This window comes from Solanum lycopersicum, chromosome 9, assembly GCF_036512215.1.
Source record: "Solanum lycopersicum chromosome 9, SLM_r2.1".
Taxonomy (NCBI): domain Eukaryota; kingdom Viridiplantae; phylum Streptophyta; class Magnoliopsida; order Solanales; family Solanaceae; genus Solanum; species Solanum lycopersicum.
In genome coordinates, this window is record NC_090808.1 from 69517795 (window position 1) to 69540829 (window position 23035).

The 23035-nt window shown below is 34.6% G+C and overlaps 1 protein-coding gene across 7 annotated transcripts in view; it reads left to right on the forward strand.

Annotated features, from left to right (window-relative positions):
• Positions 1-604: 604 nt before the first annotated feature.
• Positions 605-23035, forward strand: part of LOC100736465 (trithorax) — a 38014-nt gene continuing 15583 nt past the window's right edge. For all 7 annotated transcript variants that reach the window (XR_743351.4, XR_743353.4, XR_743352.4 and 4 more), the window contains exons 1-24: positions 605-3254; positions 3339-3390; positions 3477-3551; positions 3646-3865; positions 4118-4241; positions 4355-4459; positions 6218-6405; positions 6621-6713; positions 6799-6896; positions 13814-13984; positions 15807-15944; positions 16153-16200; positions 16804-16921; positions 17036-17101; positions 17189-17250; positions 17839-17895; positions 18490-18558; positions 18676-18874; positions 19055-19333; positions 19662-19723; positions 19939-20016; positions 20797-20892; positions 21596-21699; positions 21779-21925. Coding sequence is in view for 1 of the 7 variants with exons in the window: in XM_010328625.4 (XP_010326927.2) it covers positions 2056-3254; positions 3339-3390; positions 3477-3551; positions 3646-3865; positions 4118-4241; positions 4355-4459; positions 6218-6405; positions 6621-6713; positions 6799-6896; positions 13814-13984; positions 15807-15944; positions 16153-16200; positions 16804-16921; positions 17036-17101; positions 17189-17250; positions 17839-17895; positions 18490-18558; positions 18676-18874; positions 19055-19333; positions 19662-19723; positions 19939-20016; positions 20797-20892; positions 21596-21699; positions 21779-21920 (3843 nt within the window). In the remaining 6 variants the exon portion in view is untranslated. The remainder of the gene's footprint in view (positions 3255-3338; positions 3391-3476; positions 3552-3645; positions 3866-4117; positions 4242-4354; positions 4460-6217; positions 6406-6620; positions 6714-6798; positions 6897-13813; positions 13985-15806; positions 15945-16152; positions 16201-16803; positions 16922-17035; positions 17102-17188; positions 17251-17838; positions 17896-18489; positions 18559-18675; positions 18875-19054; positions 19334-19661; positions 19724-19938; positions 20017-20796; positions 20893-21595; positions 21700-21778; positions 21926-23035) is intronic.

The window sequence follows — 23035 nt, forward strand, 5'->3', positions numbered from 1 at the left end:
CAAACGATAAAAATATCCCGCGCATGAAGTTCATAAAAACATTAACATTTTAAAATATATATTTTTCAATATTAAATAGTAACATTAAATATTATTTTTTAAAATGTATTGCGTCTTATATTTATCCGTTTTAAAGTAAAGATAATAAACTATATGGTTAATTAAATATTGAAAGCTTTAATTATATCCTAGCGAAAATGTGAATAAATATATTTCCTTCTCTAAAACTATATCAAATAATTAAATTTATCAACTTAATCAACTAGCATATACATCAATTACTAACAAAATTGGAATTTAACTCAATCAACAAGCATGTACACTAATTACTAACAAAATCAAAATATAAAACGTGAATATTATAATAATTGAAATACCTTTCCAAAGTTAAATATATCTCCATAAGTAAAAAATAATAGTGCAATAATAATTTCATTTCAAAACTTTAATAGATTATTTTGAGCTCAACAATTAGTGGTTATATTCAGTATAATTTTTTTTCCTATGATTTAATTACCATTGGAGTCTCTCACAACACAACAAATTCCTCTATTATTGTCTTTATGATAAGTGGAGTGATGAGATTTCTAATAATTAATTTTTTTTTTCTTTATAATATCGTCTTTGTTAAATAAAATATTATATGACAAAATTAAATTATACAATAATCTATAAAATGAAACAAACTTTCTCTAATCTCCTTCCCTCTTTGTATTAATATACATAGTGTATTGTCATTACAATGACTTTTTCTCCAATCTTCTTTAAAAAATAATGAAATTTTGATACATCACCAAATAAAAACAATAACATCAATAAGAATCTATTTGAATTGATTGTCTTATAAATTAAATAAAAGTTATAAGTTACTTTTTTAACATATTAAGCAAATCTTAATTTCTTATGATATTTATGAGCGTGTATAAATTATGTATACACCATATATTCATGTATACATAAACGTGCTGTATCAATATTATCAAAGTTAAAAGGACTGTAAAAATAACTTAGTACTTCTTAAAACATGCACATTAATGGCAGAAAAAATAGCGTATAAATAACTTTTAATTTCGGTAAAAGAAGAAGCATATTGCATGAAATTCAATTTTTAAAAAAATATATATCAAAATAACAATTTTTTCTAAAACTATCGTGCATGAGATGATTCTACAATTTTCTTGGTATGTATTTATATTATTCATCGACGTTATAATGATAAATAAATAGTAAATATTACAATAACTATAATATCTTTTTAGAGTCCATTCTCAATGTTACATGTTTGAATTTAATCGAATAAACAAGAAAAAATATCATAAAGTTACAAAAATGAAACCCGTTTCATCTCTTATTTTCCCTCCCATACAAATACACAATACAAAATAACGAACTTTTAAGACATCTTTCAACGAACATTTCACGTTAAAAGTGTGCACACAACTTTTTCTTTCTTCTCAAATTATACTACATTAGAAGAATCTCGAACCTCTTCAACATGCACCTTCACTCATTATCATAGATTGACAAATTATTGTAATTATTATAATAACAATAATATTTTTATAAAATCAATTTTAGTCCCAATATAGAAGAAATTGTTATATAAGAGCCAAATCCAAATTTTTATAAATAACTTTAAATTTCATAACAAGGTATACGATAATCATTTAATTTTTATCATCACTTCTTTCATTTGTTGTCTTAATTGTGAAAATTTTTGTCCATGACAAAGTGAAAAATATATATTTTTTATTTTATATTTCTTAATAAAAAATTATTTGACTCCTAAGAGTATGAAACCATATTTCTAAAAAAAAAATGGTTTCATTATTATGTGAATCTACAAAATTGAAACATGACACCTTCTTCCCTCTCCATATAAATACGCCGTGCATCTCAGTTGCGGCGGGAAACGCCATTCTCCCTTAATCCGCCGTTCTATCGAACCCTAGAAACCCAAATTCCAGTGCCAATTCAGTTAAAAATCTATCCTTTTTGACGGAATCAAAGAGAAAAATCAAATTAATTTGGTTTTGTGCATCTTTTTGTTCAATTATGGCTTTTCCGCTAACTGATTCAACTCTTTCGCCCAATGATGATACGAATGCTAAGCAGTTGTTGGAAGAGGAGGAACGAAATCAACAGGTGGATGGAGAGGATGACGATCGAGAGAGAGTTACTCCTTTGAGATATGTCCCATTGTGCGATGTGTACTCCGCTACTTCCCCTTACGTGGGCGCTAGTGGGTCGAAAAAAGTTAAAGCTGCTCGCAAAATCCTCCCACATTTGGAGACCGAAGATCACCACAAGCATTCGCTAACACATCACATTTCTTCAATGTCTGGAAGGGAACTCCCTATTATTCACTTCTACACTCGCCGTCGCAAAAGGAAACGACACGAACCTTCTTTTTACGACTCGTTAATCTCTCGATCGGTGAAATTAGCTAATGGTGACAGAGAAAGTGGGGTTGATGACGGTGAAGGAAATGAAGTGGGTGTGAAATTTAAAGAGAATCAGAGGAGAAAGGAGCGTTATTCAAACCCATTTTCTCCGCAGATGAAATTAGGGAATTTCTCCAATGGAAATAGAGAAGACGAGGGAAGAGACCATGAAATGGTTTTAAATAATAAGCAGAAGCGAAAAGTGGGCAATTCGAACCAAGTTCCTCACCCGAAAAAATTAGCCAATATCTTCAATGGAAACATAGAAGATGAGAGTGAAGACAAGGAGAAGCTTATAAAGAGTAGGGATAAGCAGAATAAGAATGTAGGAGATTTAAAGCTAGTTTCTCACTCTGTCAGATTAGCCAATTCTTCCAAGGGAAACAGAATAGACGAGGGGGAAACTGAGGACGGAGAAGAGGAAGTGGTTATTAAGAATAAGGAGAAGGTGGAAAATTTAGAAGTAGTGGATTTTTGCATCGAGAGTGAGCGGGATGACCATGGAGAATATGATGGAGCAGTGGTTGTGAAACATATTATGAAGAAGGAGAAGAAGAGGAGTAAGGTGGTTAATTCAGAGCTGGAAAAAAATTTGGGGGTAGAAGCTAATGTAATTAGTCTGTTGGATGAGTCTTGTTCGAGAGGAACTCGAAATAATGCTGGTAAAAATAAAATCGACACCAATCATGGTAGCAATTCCAAAGATTTTAACTCAACGGGCAACATGAAGGAACAAAAAGAACATTGTATTTTGGGGAATAGTTTGAATAAAAAATGCTTAGGGTCAATTCGGACAAAGAAATGGGTTTGGTACTTTTTTTTTTCCCTGCTCAATTTTGTGTTTTATATACGTGTGCTGTCATGAATAGAAGTGTTCTTTTATGTGTACTACAGGCTGAGTTTTGAAGGAGTTGATCCCAAGAAATTTATTGGACTACAATGTAAGGTGTGAATTGATCAAACTTGGAATAATTAGAATTTACTATTGTTATTATCAGTTTAAACAACTAATTGAGGAGTCTTATTTCATAGGCGTATTGGCCATTAGATGCTGTTTGGTACACTGGTCGTATAACTGGGTACAACTCAGAGACTGGACGACATCATGTAATTGATTTTCTGGTTCCTTTTTATATAAATTATGTTTGATCTTTTGATGGTCGAGTGTATGAAACATGTTCCGTGTTCGAGTCCATTGCAGGTGAAATATGTAGATGGGGATGAAGAAGATCTGCTCTTATCAAATGAAAGGATCAAGTTTTCTGTTACACTTGAGGAAATGAATCGTCTGAAGTTGAGACCCCGCGATACGAGTCCTGAAACTGATGTAATCGGTGTTGATGAAATGATTGTATTAGCTGCTAGTTTGGCTGATTGTGAAGCTCTTGAGCCTGGAGATATTATATGGGCCAAGCTGACTGGTAAATTATGGCTTCCCTTTTCTACTTCTGACTATCGATCAGGTCTTATTTGTAACTTTATCACATCCACTCGTGGTTATGCACAAATTAGATAGCAGCCTGAGCTCTCGAAGAAGAATTAATAACAAAGATAAAATCTTTTTACCAACTCAATTATGCATGATCTTTTACTTCCTGGAACATAATGGGAGATCAAAATCTCTCAAATGTAGCAACTATCTATTTTTTCATTGATTTTCTTTGTCAATACAGGTCATGCCATGTGGCCTGCCATTGTTTTAGATGAATCTTGTGCTGGCGGGTGTAAAGGTCTAAACAAAGTTTCAGGGGAAAAATCAGTTCTTGTGCAGTTTTTTGGCACGCATGATTTTGCTAGGTGTGTTAATTGGAAGTTTGTTGTGGATCTAATTGGAGTTCTATTTACCATTTAAGCAGCAGTATGCTCAGCTTTTCCTTGTGCGCTTATGAAACTTTATTATTGGATTTCAGGGTCAAGTTAAAGCAAGTTATCTCTTTCTTAAGAGGGCTTCTTTCTTCCTTTCACCTCAAGTGCAAAAAGCCAAAATTTATTCAAAGTTTGGAGGAAGCAAAAATGTGAGCCTTGTCGATCTGAATTCAATTTTAGTAGTTTTCCCTCTTTCAGGCCCTTTGCTGATTTTGTTGATCTTTCCCATTTTCTGACTGTCAATACTTGAATTGGGGGAAAAACTTGTAGAAATAATTGTCTCAATAAATAAACTGTATTCCTTTCCAGTGAGAGCTTTGATGATTATAACTGTGGTAGCACTGGTTGTATTTTTTGCATTGTTGATCCTTTTTTTTGATGACCATAGTGTCTCGTGTCCAGGCTAGCTTTTGTGCACCTCGACTAATTCCATGGGATACCTCCACCTCCCCAGCAACAAGTATGAGGTAACTTTGTCCACTAGGGCTGCCAATGCTAGGATAGATTGGAAGAATCACCTAGTGTTTGTTTTCTCCGCTAGGATTTTAACATGAGACCTCATGGCTCCGAACCACTTCATTAACCACTAGTCCACACCCTTGGGTGCCATTTTTTGATCCTTCTTTCTCACACACATTGAACTTTATGGGCCCAGTATACACTATTCAACATGATCTTAGATCTTAAGGTATCTAATTGGTATATGGATAGTATTATTCTTTAAATAAAGCGAAGCCAAATAATTGAATTTGTTTCTCGCAGAATAGTTAGGTCTTAGTTCAACCTTGATCTAAGCTCAACATAGCAATCCAAAACATTAAACAAACAGACAACATACCCAGCATAAACCGACAAATGGGGTCTGGAGAGGGTAGGATATACAGAACCTTACCCTACTTTTGTAGGATAGAGAGACTGTTTCGGATAGATCCGTGACTCAAGACCTCAACATAGCAACCCACTTGTACCAATTTTCAGATGTTTGTGTTATATAATTTCCTTCTGTCCATAAGAATGTATTAGAATTCCAGTCAAAACATTGTGATCATGTGCATTTTACTTGGAAAAACAAAATGTAATAGCACCTACATCTTTTGGTATTCTATTCTGGATTGCATAAAAAATTAGGATTCCCAAGGCCCAGTGTTATACATTTCTGATGTCTATGATGGTTTACTGAAATCAGCCCCTGGTTCACTGAAGTGGCAGTTTGTGGGAGGGTAGCTTGCTGCTATATCAATTTGCTGCAGGCCTTTGGCCTTTTTGGTTCTTCAACTTTGGACTGCTGCTCTTTGATAAACCAGGCAGTGAAACTGCTTGCACCTTACGGATTTTGTCTTTAACAATTCTTTGTAAAAAAATTATTTGACCTTAAAATTACACCCTCCGAGCATCCCTATTTGTTCAGTACCCTGGGAAGAAAAATTCTTTCCCGTTTGTTAAACACATTATTATTCGTTTCCATCTCCTTAAGTTCTCATGCGAAGTAGATATGTTACACCCATTCAGACCCAAAATCTACTCTAGAATCATTACTTTCCTCAGCTTATGGAGTTCAAGGGTTTCTTTTGTCCTTCATGAAACATGCTGTCTTATAAATCAAAGTTGTGATTGAAGTTTAGAGATTTGTTCTGCCTTTTCCTTTCTTCTGGTTGCAAAGAAGTTTCCTTTTACCTTCCCAGCTGAGGCACAAACACTAGGTGCTTTCTTCCCATTCGTTCAAGCTTTGATTAACAATGTTACCCAGTCCTTCTGCTGGTGGGGATAACAAGTAGCTCCTGGAATTAGTCAAGCTGTTGACAAGCTGGCTCGTACACCACAGTTAGTTTTTGATCAAGAAGTCCCTTTTCCCTGTATCCTGGTTGCTATGTTTGTTCTGATTTCATATTCTTAACTTTCTTGATCAGGTATCTCTCTGAACAAAAGCTCTCAGAGGGGATGCTGTGGTTGCAGAATAGTATTAATGCAGATAATAATAATGAAAACGAAGAAAATGAAGGCAGTTCTGATTCAGAGGATGAGGGGTTGAGGAAAAAGCTTGAAGAAGTCAGAAGTTGCCCACTTGAATTGGGGGACTTGAAAATAGTTAGCCTTGGTATTTTCTTTCTTCAAATCTAAGCTAAATACTGATTAGAGAGCAAAAAGAATGCAATAATATTCTATTGAAACACCAAAGTACTGTGGTCTTCATTTTTTTTCCTGTTTTGACGAGTAACATTCCCTATTGTCATAACTTAGGTTGATGTTCTCTGCTCACTTAATCAATAACTGTGATATATCAATTCTTCAATGTGCGAATGTCTTATTTAGGAAAAATAGTAGAAGATTCGGAGCTCTTTCGAGATGAGGAATTTATCTGGCCAGAAGGTTATACTGCTGTGAGGAAGTTGCCATCAGTAACAGGTGACTGTTTTCCATTTCTGCTGTGCCTTTGGTTGAATTTAGTGGTATAAAATTGATCATTTCTTCTACTCCTTAATTGAGTCAGATCCCAGTGTACGTGTATCATATAAGATGGAGGTACTGAGAGATCCTGATTTCCGGACACGACCTTTATTTAGAGTTACATCGGATAGTCGAGAACAGGTATTCTGCAATTTTATGATGTCAAGTGAAGTTTTTATTTTTCTGTATTCAATTTGATGATGTCGAATCAAGTTCTTATTTCTCTCTTTAATTACTTCAGTTGCTCACCTGTATGCTATATACTCCTTTGATTATAATTCAGTTTTTGAATGCTGTATAGTTCTGTGGTCTCTTATCTGACTGAGACACTGACTATATTATCTCATGTCTAATATTATAGCTCACTTATGGTAGATACAGATCAGATTGTAGATTTGATAGGAAGTTTGTAATTGACACTTTTTATTGGTGGCCAGCATGCCCTTAATGCTGAAGAATACAACCTTACCAGTTTTTTAAAAAAAGTAAAATATTATAGCTCACTTTTAAAATAGTGGGTTCCTTGTTCAGATTGTGGATATCCTTTCATGAAAACTTCTGCTCCATAGCTTTTGAGAGGAACTGTTCTTTTTCACATTTTGCTGAGAAATATTGTGTTAAACAAACTACTGCTTGTGATCTTTAAGCATTGGACAAAAGTTATCCTTGGATGTAATAAAGAACTAATTGAGCTATTGAAGCTCATTAAGGTTTTCAGTTAGATGGAAATGACACTGTACTGTTCTCTCTTATGAGATAGATGGATACCCAAAGGTTAAAAGGGTAAATCAAAACTACTTATAAAAGAAAGGGTAATTAAGAAACCAAACTGAAGTTTTCAAGGTTGTCATAAAAGTAGATAAATTGCATTGAACTATGATATGCTCATTTTCTTTTTGATAAGGTTAACTGTATATTCACACCAAAAGACCCATCAGGTAAAAACTGATGGGGTGGGATTTACTCACCCAGGGGTATCATCAAGATCAAAAACTACACATGAGACTTGATAATTGTCCCATGAAATCGACTAAACTATCTATCTCTCCCACTATATCCTCTTTACACCAAAAATACAAAAGCTAAGGCTCCTCATCTTGGTATTCTGGAAACTGCTGGCTATTCCATCATGACCTCTTTCATTTCTCTCTCTTCATAATGTCCACCAAATGCATGCTGAAATGCTCCTCCAGCAGTCTTCTTCTGGCCCTCTTCTCACCACTCCTTCCCAATTTTTCAGCAAATCAAAGGATCACCCAATTTATGCCTAGTATACAAAAGAACATGTTCCACAAATTTGCAGCTGTCCGGCAGTGCAAGAACAAGTGGCTATTTATCTGCCTTTTTCTCACACATCGAACACCTTGAGCAAAATAGGGTCAAGCACACTCTAAGATGAAATAAATGAATGCACATAAGCTGGCTTGAATCGCCATGGTGATAAAAAAATGGTTAAGGTGAAGGACTACACGATGGAGGATAAGACCAAATAGGTTGCAACAACAACAACATACAAGTGGAATCCCATAAGTGACTAGCGAGGGTAGAATGTATGCAAGCCTTACCCTGACTTTTGTGTGGCAGAGAGAGATCCTCAACTCAGAAGAGAAAACAAGAAATGGAAACAATTGGAAAAGAAGGAAGAGAGGAAAAAAGAACAGGAAGAATGCATGCATGGAGAAAATATATGACAACATATATAGCAGATATAGAGCAAAGGAGATTGTAAAACACATCACAAAATAATAAGTTATGCTAATCCTAAACAATACTACTATTGTGAAGAACTGTAGAGGAGGCTAGTCTCCTTCCTATCCTACCTAAAGTGTGACATTATTCAGCTACCTGCTAACCTTATATCTCAACCTTCATCATTTATGTTGCCTATCCCACATAAGACAAGATGAGTTACATTCCATTAAAATGTCAACTACGGATCTCAAGCACTTTGAGATTTCATAGGAATATCTGGAGAAGAGCATGAGTTCACTTTGTGTTCTATATAGGTATTTTTGATGAACGCTTAAAACTGTACTTTGTTTACCCTGATCCATATGGAGTAATAAATTCATTTATTTGGTTTGTACACATCTCATACGCAAAACGTTTCTATATCTAATCGAAGATATGACTCTCTACAAGTAAGACATTTTTATCTCACAGAGGTTTAAAAGTTAAAACCATATTTTTTGGGTAAGGGAAAACAATTTTCTTGACGATGGGAAGAAAAACTCATGTTTACAAGTGATATATCAAAAGATAGAGGATTCACAAAGAATATGATTCTCTGTGAAAGACACCCCAAAATTTACAGAAACTAGATTCTCACTGGTGCATCAATAAGAAATAATAGACAAGAACATATTACCTCAAACATAAAACTAGTAATCACTGCATTTCATGCGGTTATAAACATAGATAAATGAATTTTAAAAGCTCTCTTTATAATTTTAATTCTATAAATTGTGATATATTATATTTTTTTTGGGTTGGCTCTAACATTTCTCATATAATTTGTTTCACAAAAGAAAATATTGATATTAAGACTACATCAATATTATACATAGTAACTTTACATATACAATCACTAGGTGATGAAGTTTTTTTTGTTTTTGTTGTATAAGTAACAAATATCAACAATAAAGATACATTTGGCAATATTTTGTTGATTATAAATTGTGAAAGCCTTTTTCTTGGATAAATTAGTTAATGTTTAAATCACCTTATACATTTCTATAGCCCATGTGTTGTTGTTCTTCTTCAATGAATCATCATCAATAATTTACAACAAGACCCTTCATTTACTTTTCGATTACTAAAAGGAAAAAAAAGAGGAAATTTTACTCACTTTAGTCAAATTCATTTATAACCTAAGATTATAAAAACAATCTTATAATGGATAAACTTCGATCAAAATGTCTATATTTTGAGTTATTATCAAGTAGAAAATTATATCTCTAGATAAACAACTTTTTTGATGCATACTTTTTAAAAGTTTTTTAATAAGAAAATTTTAGCATTCAAGTTAGGTGTACTTCCATCATTTTTTTTGAAAAATTTTCTGAAGAGGGAATGAGGAGGATTAAAAGTCAGGAAACATTATTGTCTAGTAAAGGGTCTTTAAATAAGAGAAAGTAAGAAAGGACAAATTCAATTTGAAATCTTATCACAAAATGCTGGGATTAAAATGGAACAATAAATTTATATTTTGATGCCAGAGATATGTCGCATCATTTTACCAACCTTATTCATATATACACAACATTCATACATATATTGCTCTTTGTATCTTTCAATTTTCTAGTAGTTATTTTAGATGAAAGAGAATTACAAATTATGCCATCAATGAGGAACAATAATGGGAGGAAGTTTAAAAAGTGAAAAAAGAAAATTAAGACACAAATTCAAATGTTTCATATTAGTTAAATAAGGAAAAGAGAACTGTGTACACTCTTTTCTGTTTTGTATACATTCAACACATTTCCATCTTTCCTTTTTTTCTCTACTTTCCTTCTCTTTATTATTAATAATCATAAAAAAAGCTCATTTTTCGTTAACAAATAAAGATAGAGATGTAGTATGTCTTTAAAAAAGTGAGATAATTACATTTTGATTAGATGGAAAAAATTGAGCACCTCGACAACATCCCCACACATGATATAAGACATTTCTAAATTAAAGTTATCCCGTTAAGGATTTATCTCCCAAATTTACTTTTAAGTTTTATAGGATGAAGAGAAGGAATATTATTAACAAGGCAATTCGCGAAATTGGGAAGAAAATTTGAGAAAAGAAGAAGTGGAAGAAAATGGAATTTGGTTTGAAATTTAAAAGAAAGGAAATGGTGCGGCGTTGTAGTGAAATATGGAACCCCTTTCCGAAAGATTATAAATGGTACCTAATAATGAGGAAAGAGATAAATATTAAAAATTATATTAGGTGAAATTTAAGAAAACAAATTTAGAACTATAGGAAATTAGATAAATAAATGGAAGTTAATGCAAAAATCTATTAAATTAGATAATAGCAACCCTAGCCTAGGATAGTGCCTTCTCACATGGCCGAAGTCCTTTTATATAGATATATAGATTATTCTCTACCCTTTCAAAAGCTTCTTTATCTTTCTTTCCTGATGTCTAGCTTAACAAGTCCTTCTTGACATTGTTGGCATCACCCATTGCAAGCCAAATTACCTAGAGATTTTCCACCTTTAGTGAGATATTATTCGACAATGTAAAGGTGATGATCCATTGTGCATCCACACTCTTACACATAAAATACCAAATAAGATATGTAATCCTCAAATTCTTAATTTTCGAAATCATTGTCCTTGTTGGCAACCAACTTAAGAAACACACCTTTCTTGGAACCTTGGAGTCCAAATCGGTGGATAGGGAAAGGCCGACTGTTATGTAATTAAGAATTCTAGTTGTCATACTAGGAATTTATTTATGGAGCAATCGAAGTCTTGAAATTCAGTATTAGACTACTTCCTAGTATTAAAGGTTTCTTCTGACTCTTAAGTTTTGTTGGATCTCTTTCATGTAAAATCTGAACTACCCGTCGTAGTGTAGCCAATCTAGCATTGTATTCTGTAGATGTGTGAAACTTATAAAACAAAAAATGTTAGGAGATGAATCTCAATATGCATATACTCTACCTTAAGAAGTTATGCTACTACTAAACTCTTCACCACCACTTCAAAATATTGCTCCACAGTTTGCTCGCGAAGGGAAGTGTGATATTTTAGTCCTCCAACCCCCTCTCCATAATCTATGTTGCTCAGACTCCCCGAAAATATTGTGGCACCCATGTCTGATCCTCCAAAAGTCACTACTTTTGAAGGATCTGTCATTCACACCGTCAAATTTTTTGAAGAGTTCGAGCAACGTAGACCACAATCCCATATCTTTCTTTTATCACCTAGATCTTGATGCTCTATTTAAATCACGACATCCTTTTTCTTGATGGAGTCTTGTTAATAACCCATAGATCTTTCACCTTCACACTATCCAACTCTTTGGGGTCGTAATAGTCTCCTATGAACCAACTGCAACTTCTTGGCACTTTATATCGACTTCTACAAATAGTTTCTTTGAAGTCTTTTAATTTTCATTAAACAAATAGCTGGTACTTGTAACCTAAAGTATGGCAATTGACAATAGTGCTCTTAAGTCTTGATTAGTACTCCATTTCTCCTTTTGGTTAGTGGTATTGTCTATTGCTGCAAGATACAAGTAAATAGTTTTTTACAATTTCCATAAGATCTCAGGTTCAGATCCCAGTGGAGGAAAAAAACACTACGCGAGTGCTTTTCACAACACCTGTCAGTCTGATGTATTTCATGTTGTAAGACTATGAACAAGACAACTTATTCTTGCAAAACATCTGAGGCCTTTTTGGTTAATTTATATGGCAGCCTCTTCAGGTTTGACTTGGGTGTGCAAAGTGTCTCAGCTTGAACTTTGGAACTTGGAAGACTATTACCAGCTAAATTGTAGAAGTCTCTACCTTCCATCATCCTTGTTTGAAGTATTGGTTTGTGAAATGTTGAACCTCTGATGAATCGTCTAGTATCTACGCTGTCATATATCAACTTCTTGGCTCTGATGTCTTCTGCTCTTTTTCCTAATAGGGGTTAATTTGACACATTAGTGTGTAAGTTTTTCTTTTTTTTTTGATGAAGTAACTTTGTATTCATAAAAAATCATCATCAAAAGAATGATGAGTTGGGGCACTTACAACGCACAATGGGTGGAACACATCCTTTAGAAAAACTAAAAAGCTTTACAGTTTGCCTAAGAAATCAACTAGAGTTACTACCTCCCCCCACCATATTCTGTTTACACCAAAAAAATAAAAGGCTTAGGCATTTCATTTTGATCTTATGTGCATTACAGCTTTTGCCTTTAAAACATCTGGTATTCTTTCCTTCCATAAAGTCCACTAGATACAAATTGGAATGTTCATCCACCAATCTTCGCTCTGGCCTCTTCTTCCAATTCCCTTCCATCTGTTGAGTAGCTCCAGGTTTTTTTGACCTAGTAACATTTGTATTTCAGTCAGTACTTAGGTAGTACTGAAAAACCATATTTACAAAAAGAAGAAAAAGATTAAAGTCCTTCCAATGCGAAGCCTGGAACTAGATGGACCCTAAACCATCTATGATTGACTCAGTCTCATTGGTGTAGACATTTGTACACCAAAAACAGAACAACAAATACATTTAAGCTTGTCTTGCCTCAGGTTGTTGTCCCTATTTTCAAGACATCTATCATTTCTCTCTCTCCATATAGTCCACCATATACAAGCAGGGATCATCCTCCATCTTTCTTTGTTTGTACCCAACTCCAGCCTCCTCCCAACTGAAAAGAGTCTCATCAATCTTACTAGGCATCTTCCAAGAAATGCCTCTGAAATTAAGGAAAATCTGCCACAGATGGTCAGTGAAATTGCAGTGTACAAAGAGGTGTTTTACTGTCTCTGTATCCTTACCACAGCTCCAGGATGGTTTTAGGCATTACCCAACTTACTTCCAGAATACGTAAGAACACGTTCCACATATTTGCAGCTGTATTGCAGTGTAGAAACAAATGACTATTTACCTCTGTTTCCTGATCACACATTAATCACCTTGAGCAAATCTGTGAATCTTAGGATATGGGTGATAGATTTTGTTTTGGATGTCCCTTCATATTTTTGATGTAACTACTTAGGAGCACACTATTGGTGTACTTCCTTCTGTTTATAATACCGTGTTAACTTTCTCAAAAAAATCTGTGAATCTCTTCTTTGTAACATCTCAAGAGTTAGACATGCTCTTCTGATCATAAGCCAAGCGAAACATGGTCTCTACCGCATCAGCTTGTTACCATTTTCCCTCTTTAATTTGATACATTAGTGTCTAATTAACATTTCATGGTCTCTACCGCAATCTTGGAAAACCTAGTTGATCTGTTCTTTTAATTAGCTGGTATTTTTTGCTTAGACATTAATTTTAGTCCATTAATGTTCAGAGAAGTGCTAATGTTAGTCATTGTGGTGCACTTGTTTTGCAGTTTAAGGGATCTTCACCATCTGCTTGCTGGAATAAAGTTTACAAACAGATGAGGAAGACACAAGTTGACAATTTTGATGAATCAATATCTAGCCGTAAAAGTGAAAGGACCTTTGGATCAGGTTCTCATATGTTTGGCTTTTCTCATCCTGAAATTTCGAAACTTATAAAGGTATTATTAGTTTTCTTCTGTTCAACTTTATCTTTTGGTGGTTCTGTTCTTTCGATTTCTGTTCACCATCTTATTATTGAAAAATCCGAGCATGTTTGATATTATTAAGACCATTGACTTTGCAGTTGTCTTATTACAGTCTTATTTTTCTTTGAATACGATCTAAGTGATTATATTATCTTCTGGTTTGTTTCCTCATTCAACACTTTGAAACCGAATCATATCAATTGATAAGATGAGACAGACATTCTATAAACAAATAAGACCATTAAAATGCACTCTATCTTCAAGTGAAGCTGAATATGGTGGAAAGCATCAATTGACAAATGTTATGCCATATAACTATAATAGAATGTATGAAGAGAACAGACTATCCCATTATCTTGTCGCAATGGAAGGCAGCAGATTCTTGTTATGCCTTCGATGATGCATAAATCAAATATAAGTCTATCTTGAATATTTAGAGTTCTTCTTAAATGTGTCTTTATGTATGGATCACAATCTTTATAAATGTGTCTTTATGTATGGATCACAATCTTTAGTTGACCGACCTCAACTTGTTTGGGATTGAGGTCTAGTTGATTGATTGGTAGATAACTACCATATGTCTGCTTATGTACATACTTTTCTCTTCAGACATCGGACCATATGCTTTTTATTTGGCAGTTACATATCTGATTTCATTTTTTTGCGTGGAAAATCACAGTTTTTCTAGTAGCGCAATATGAACGGGAAGTAAGTCATGGTGGTAAAATAAAAGTTGGTTAGTTTTAGGGGAAGAAATGGCTTGAGATGAAAAAATGCAATTTTTTTCTAGAGCCTGTATGACGTAGTGCAACCTTTCCAAAATGTTGGGTCCTGTATTGGTTCACTGCTTTGTTTGGTGTATGCTTATCTTATGTAATTTAGAACCAAGGGTATGGCTGGTTCATTCATAATTGTTTGTTTCTATATGTTAGAACAGGAAGAGGTTTATATAATCGTATTGAAATAGGAATAGGTTTATACAATTCTATTAGAATAGGAATATGTTTATACAATCCTATTAGAATAGGAATATGTCTATACAATCCTATTAGAATAGGAATAGGAATACTAAACAGAATCCTTCTTGATAAAGGATTGTATCCTAGGGTCTATAAATAGGGTCTCAATGTAATAATGTAGACATAACAACAATTCAATAATATTCTTTTTCTATATTTCTCTCACTATATTTGTTGAGAACACTAATTCTTTGCTCATTTAGGCCTTGCTTTCACAAACCTAAGAGTTATGTATTGTTTCAGTTGAACATGTTTTATGAGGTTATTTCTGCAGGTGTTGACAAACATATATTTCTCATTGGAGCAATTTTTATAAGATGTTTATATTATATATATAACGTTAAGCTCACTATGATTTAGAAGCCCTTGAGATGTTTCCATTTGCAGTCGCTCTCTCTCTCTTTTTTTTTTTTTTGAAATTAGTTTCCATTTGCAGTCTTCTATTGATATATATAAGAGTTTTCTGGACATAATATGTTGCATTGTGAAGGTAGGAAGAGATGCACGGACTGAACAGATTTACGGATTTAACTTTATTATGAAGCGATTAATTATTAATTTGTGTCAGAATTATAGGGCATAGGTTCAGAAGAAGCTTGGTAGACGAATAATAACAAGTTGATGGGCATTTAATTCAGGATGTAATGATCATATGACTGTATAACTGTTGACTGGAGAGCGATTAATCTGTGCATGACTTACTTGTATCAGAAAGCTTTGTTCTATATTTTGCTTATGTTTTTTTCCAGTTTCTAAAGCTTATATTATGCTGTCAGGAGTTATCAAAGTCCAAGATTCTTGCAAAATCCTTGAAATTGGCGTCTTCAAAAAATCAAGACTTGCCGGCTGGTTATAGGTCTGTCCGTGTTAAATGGAAAGATCTGGACAAATGCAACGTTTGCCATATGGATGAGGTTAGGAACTGCTTTCATTACTTATGCTCTTTCTTTTTCAGCTTATGCGCTATTTTTGGAGGACTCTTTTACCTATTTTGGTGTTCTTGTTATATATTACTAGTGAAGTTGCATCTGGATAATCTGTATCTTTTTGACTTTGCCTAATTGAGTAGTAACTACGAAATAGTTATTTTGGATCATGCTGATGTAGGTTTATTTCTTACAGGAGTATGAGAATAATTTGTTTTTGCAGTGTGACAAATGCCGAATGATGGTGAGTGGACTCATCTCTGTCTCTCCATCCTTTTGGGACCAAAATGTAGTAGTATCTTCCTTTTCCTCTTTTGAATCAGGGTTTTTCCAGCTTGCTATTTCTCTTATCCACACATCTATTGTGCAGGATGTTTTAATTGTCTGTTTTCAGTTAACTCTGCATTAGTTGTTTTTTTTTTTTTTTACATTTATTGAGCAAAATGATTATTTACATTTTATGTCAAAAAGGCCTATTGGATGCTTCCATTTTGTCTCAACTGAAAATTAGGTGAGAACTTTCCTGACGTTAAATCCCTTCTTTTACCTTTGAGAGATTTGTCTGCATATTGCTGCACCTTGGCACTTGCACTTGCACTTGCACTTGCACTTGGTGGTCATAAAATTTTGGTGGAGTGATATGAATAAACTTATCTATGATTTGGTTTGACTCTGTTGTTCCTCCCTATGGATGCTAAAACTTTGTTGCAATTTTCTATGCTGGTTGACAATCTCTTTTACTTTTGATATTAGAGTGAGCTGTTTGTGTTCTTACTTCTTAGTAGAGTTTGAATATTTGGTTCTATTCTTCCGGTTCAAAATTCTTTGCTGGTGATGATGTGTTCAGGTTCACGCTAGATGCTATGGTGAGCGGGAGCCTATGGATGGAGTACTTTGGTTATGCAATTTGTGTCGTCCAGGGGCTCCAGTAGTCCCTCCCCCTTGTTGCCTGTGCCCTGTTATTGGTACTTCCTTTTGCTTGCATTTGTCACTTCATTTACCCTGCTTGTTTCCTGCTTGTGTATCTTACTTTAAATGTTCTTTTTTTTAAAGAATATCTTACTTTAAATGTTAATTAGGTGGTGCTATGAAGCCTACAACTGATGGACGTTGGGCTCATCTTGCTTGTGCCATTTGGATACCAGGTTATTATTGTTTTTCTTTTTTCACATTGCTGACTTGTTATTTTCGTAGATGGGTGAATTTCACTGATTTTCTTTACCATGATTCAGAAACTTGCTTATCCGACATAAAGAAAATGGAGCCAATTGATGGTTTGAGCAGGATCAACAAGGTACTATTACTGTTTTATTTTACTTTTATCATTGTCTAAACACCCCTCAGTATTGCCCTCTTCTGTTGTTTGCACTTCTAAAGGGGCCCAACCATGTTTTGTTCAGGAATCAAGTCATAGTTGTCTTTTATGACTCAATGATAATGCATGAATAGACTTCACTCTACATTGACAAACGTCTTATTTTATGTGGCTATACTACTGATAATGGCCAAGCCCCATAAAATAACTTCGTTAGTGTCTCATAATTATGTACCAGCTATCGTCCCTATGTTATTATTACCTTGAATAGTGATGAACTGATGATTCCGCTATGCCTACTTTACTATTTTTAGCCATTGTGCTCTGTTTCTATTTTAAAGATTTTCTTGAGATCACTAGCCATTTGCATTTTTGATTCTTAGCAATATATGTAAAAGGCACGATTTGTACCTGTCATTATATCAGATCTTGCTGATTTATGCAATTAGTTTTCATTGCTTGGTTATCAAAAGAAAAAGTCTTTTTTTTGTGGACCCTATCCACATAGATAGGGTTTGCCGCAATCTCTTCTGATTTTTTTTTTTTTTTTTTTGCTATTTTGTGAAGGACCGCTGGAAGCTCTTGTGTAGTATCTGTTCTGTTCCTTATGGAGCTTGCATTCAGGTAACCTTGTGGTTGTTTTTCATCCTAACCTCATGTAATGTTTTAGGAGATTACAATATAGCTGTAATTTTTTAATCCGTGTTCTATTTTTTTAGGATCATCTTTTAATAATTGCGCTCAAATATTAAAGAATAGCAATGCTAATTGGTAGTCTACAAATTTATTAGAAATGTTAAGTGCGGTTGGATGAGTTGTCTTGCATTCTACTGTGCCTCTGAAGAGAATCAGAGATGTACTTTTCAGAAAAAATAGTCATTAGGACTTCTATCAATTGATTAGTAAAAAACTTGATATAAATTTAGCTTATATACGATAAACAATGACTGATCAACGACCATTTATCTTTATTGAAATGGAGTCTCTGTTCTTTTTTCTGCATCTTGTCTATAAGTTCCGCCTTCTCGATTTCTCTCTCGCACTATCTTTCTTCCTTTCTTTATATCATTATTCTCTTCTTTTCGTTCGTTTCTATATACTATTAATTTGACCTTTTTGGGGAGGCACTTGTATCCATATCACAATGATTGAGTAGTACTCTGTATATGCTTATTCAACTGCTCGTTAATTTGTTGACCTTCTTATCTTGTGATGTAGTGCTCAAACCCTGTGTGTAGGGTGGCTTATCATCCTCTTTGTGCACGTGCTGCTGGCTTCTGTGTTGAGGTGATCTCTTCTTGATGTAGTGCTCCTTTTTTTTAATGTATTGTATGAATTCTTTTTGTTATTTTATCGCATGTTTGTTATGCTAACCTATCTTCTGTTGATGTTAATGTTTTATAGCTTGAGGATGAAGACAGATTGCATTTAATCCCTATGGATGACGATGAACTAGATCAGTGCATTCGGTTGCTTTCTTTCTGCAAGAAGCATAGAGCTGTATCTAATGAGCGTCCTGCTGTTGATGAGTGTGTGGGACAAAAAGCTTGTGAATATTCAGACTATGTTCCTCCACCAAATCCTTCTGGATGTGCTCGCAGTGGTGTGCTATTCTTTCTTGTTCTCCATTAGTATTTATGTGTCATTATTCTAATATCTGTAATTATATGAATGATTTTGGTTTATGCTTTATATTGATGGCATCTTTTTGTACTATTTTCTGTGTGCAAACTGTGTAACAAAGCATTTCATGATTCCTGATTTCTGGTTCGTTATTGAATAGAGCCTTACAATTATTTTGGAAGAAGAGGAAGAAAAGAACCTGAAGTCCTTACAGCTGCATCGTTGAAGCGATTGTATGTAGAAAATAGGCCATATTTGGTTGGTGGCCATAGTCAACATGATCAATCGAGCAACACATTGTCTTCCTCATGTGCTGGTTCTAAACACACTTTTGACCTTCAAAAGTTGAGGTGTTCACAGCTTACGTCGAGGAGCATTGTTTCAATGGTTGAGAAATACAACTACATGAAAGAAACGTTAGGCCAAAGACTAGCCTTCGGTAAGCTAAATATCTTGTAACCTTGTGTGAAGCAAAAATGAAAATTGTCTTGGTATATGGATGTGTTCTGTGTACAGCTGCGATCTTATTCTATCCTCTAATATTGCCTTTCACTTTTAGGGACTTCTGTCGTGTTATAACTCATGGTAGAAATAGAGTAACTGATTAAGTAAAGCTTAAAGTAGATCGATTTGAATATTCTGAATCCCTAACTAGATTATGTTGCTAGCTGATGCTACTTTGAGCCTCCTTTTGTGCTCTTGGTATCACCACTATTCCCCCTCTCTTACAGGTTATAATTTATTTTTGACATTGTCATTACCTCCAGGGAAATCCGGAATACATGGGTTTGGCATCTTTGCGAAGCTCCCTCAGAAAGCAGGAGACATGGTAATTTGTCCCTTTATCTTTTTATTACAGTTATATGATTTTGAGCAACTACAACATATTCCCTGTTATCCACAAGTAGGTTCTGGGGGTGGTGTTGTGTATGCAATCTTTCCCCTTACCACTTGTGTGCAAGTAGCCATATTGGTATATTCATGCTTATATTCTTTTGTTTGAGAGTTTCAAGACCAAGGACTGATAATTCCTTTATTTGATAGGTAATTGAATACACTGGAGAACTCGTTAGACCTCCTATTGCCGACCGAAGGGAGCACCTAATTTACAACTCACTAGTGGTAAGAACTATATCCTGGCTTATGATGTTTATGTGTTACTTGGTCAGTCTTGTGGTTTCTAATAATCCTTTTGATTTCCGTAGTAGCAGTTATTTGTGGTTATTGAAGTTATAGTTTTAAATACTGGTGGAGAGAAATGTAATCTTTATCACTTACAAGAAGTGTAAGCTGTAAAACACAACATTTGCCGCCAAATACACCTTCCTAACTTGAATACGCGGATTCCAAACACACTCACTATTATTGGGCTGTTATTGGGAGTAATTGATGGAAGTACCATTAATCGCTGCAAACCTCTATAATGGCATCTTCTCTGTTTCTTTAGCCACAGATAGGATACAAGTTCACTAATATGATGCGTATCAGAAGGAAAGGTTACATTCCATGAATACCTGCTGTACGAAAGCTGTTCGTTCCGTAAATAAACTTCTTCGTAAGTAAGGCTTGAAAATTGTACTTACAAAAGTAATACCCCTAAGTTCCATTGCTCTGCGTAGGACATTTAGTCACAAGGAATGAATTTTTGGTGATCATGTTACTTGTTCTTGTCAAAGGTCAATGCTTAATACCTAGTAGCTGGAGTATCTATTGAAGGAAGTTAGACATCTGTGTGCTGAGTTTGTGATAAGTACATACTTATGCACTTCATAGCCATCACTTTTCAATTTTGGTTGTTCCATTTTCTTGCACTAGCTTGATGAAGGATCTAAGCTGCCCCAGTTGGTGATTTGGTGGAAAATATATTGTTTCACCATATTATAACATGATTTTTACTTTCAGGGGGCTGGAACATACATGTTCCGAATTGATGATCAGCGTGTTATAGATGCCACAAGGGCTGGAAGCATTGCACATTTGATCAACCATTCATGTGAAGTACGATTCTTCCTTACCTATTTCCCTGTTCCTTGGATGGCTTTGTACCCTTGGGGTCAACTTTTGTCTCCACACTAGATGGAAAACACCCGCATTGAAAGGTTATTTATTATGTTGGGAGCAACATTTATCTAATAAGTCTTAAGCTTTCCTGTTGTGTTTTTCGGGAAAGCAAAAGCAAGAAGTTCATCCATTGATGTTGAAGTAGTTTCAGTACTTTATCAATTTTAGTTTCATGAGAATGCCACAGTGGGCTGATATATAAATCTTTGCCTGACATGTCAATTATTACTCTCTCCATTCCCTTATTATATGTCTCTCTTTTCTTTAAGTCCGTCCGAAAAGAATGTCACCTTTCTATATATAGTGACGATCTGACTTTAAACATTCCATTTTATTGTTGGTGAAATGATTAAGCCTCAAAAGTATCTGTTGGCTTTTAGGCCACAAATTTCAAGTCTTTCTTTCCTTTCAGAACTCCATGCCTGTTTGTTATGGGAGTGGCATCTAAGCATAATACATCAGATAGATAATCACATGTAGATTCCTCAGTGAGATCCGGATGTATATTTCATTGGCCTAGTCAATGAGTTTATTTAGAAAGAATGTTACAATTGAAAATGTGTTCGTGTTTTTAGTTGTTTGTACTTAAGAAGACATTCTGTGATTGAGCAACAATTCACAACTTGCACTTTTTGTGCAGCCAAATTGCTACTCAAGAGTTATAAGTGTCAACAGCATTGACCATATAATCATATTTTCCAAACGAGATATTGAACAATGGGAAGAACTGACATATGATTACAGGTTTTTCACTCATCTTACTCTAGACTAGTATTTCTCACTCCATCTGTTGGGTGCTAAATTGTATTTGTTCATGTTGCAGATTCTTATCTATCGATGAACAACTTGCGTGTTATTGTGGGTTCCCAAGATGCCGAGGTGTAGTAAATGATACTGAAGCTGAGGAACGAATGGCAAAGCTGTATGCGCCACGCAGTGAGTTAATAGATTGGGAAGGAGAATAAAAGAGGTTTGTAAATATCTTGATCTTCTTCTTTTTATTTATCATCATGAATGTACAGATTATCTCAAACTGTCTGATGGTGGTTATTGCTTTGTCATGTTATTTCTATAGTTTTACATGTATGTTAGTTCTGGCTAGTAATGATATACAAAGTTAGTAGCATGAAATATCAATTTGTTCGATTGCAGCTCTTTGAGAAAATTCTGTTCAGCTCGTTCTATTCTCTACCTCACAGCCAACTCACGGTACACCCCCTTTTTTTAAAATGCAATCGTGTGTAGAAAATATAATGAAATTCATAGTTGATATATCAATAGCTTGCCATAAAGCTATATAAAAGGGAACTGTCAATAGTGTAGGAATAACAGGAGACCAAAAGAATATATACTATGGTGGGTTCACCAAAGTTTGGTACTGTCTCTGTACGTGTTTACCCTTGTTATGCATGAGCTATCTAAAGAATATAGGATGAGGTCCCTATGGTGTATGCTTTTTGTAGTCAATGTTGAGTTAGTTTACAAAGTTAGCAAGAGTGTCTAGTGTCAACCAAAAGCTTGAACTATGGAAACTACTCTAAAGTTTTAAGTTAAGTAGAAGTAAAAGACTCAACATATGGATTTCAAGGTTAGCTAGCATAAGAAGAGTGAAGTTGAGGTGAGATGAGATAGAATTGCGGTGCATAAATGCAATCACTTCGGATGTTTAGAGTAGATGTTCCCAGAGGACGGTATGATGAAAATGGTACACATAGAATCAAGTAGGACTGGCAATGTGATGGGTGTGAATGGGCCTCTCAAGTCCAATATATCACAAGATAAGTGAAATGTAGATGTTTAATGACAACAACATCATGCCCAGTGTAGGTATAGTCATATAAGTGGGGTCTGGGGAGGGTAGGATGTAGACAAGCCTTACCCTGGTCTTTCTGTGGTAGGGAGACTGTGTCCGACAGACCTTCGGCTCGAAGGAGAAGATATCAAAGTAGTGATGCAAGAAAATATGACAACAAAAATAGCAAGGTGTTAGGCAAATGAAACAACAACAATAGTACACATCGGAGAATAAGAAACCACTGGACTGCTACATACTACTACTAAAAAGGAAGAGGGGAGATGA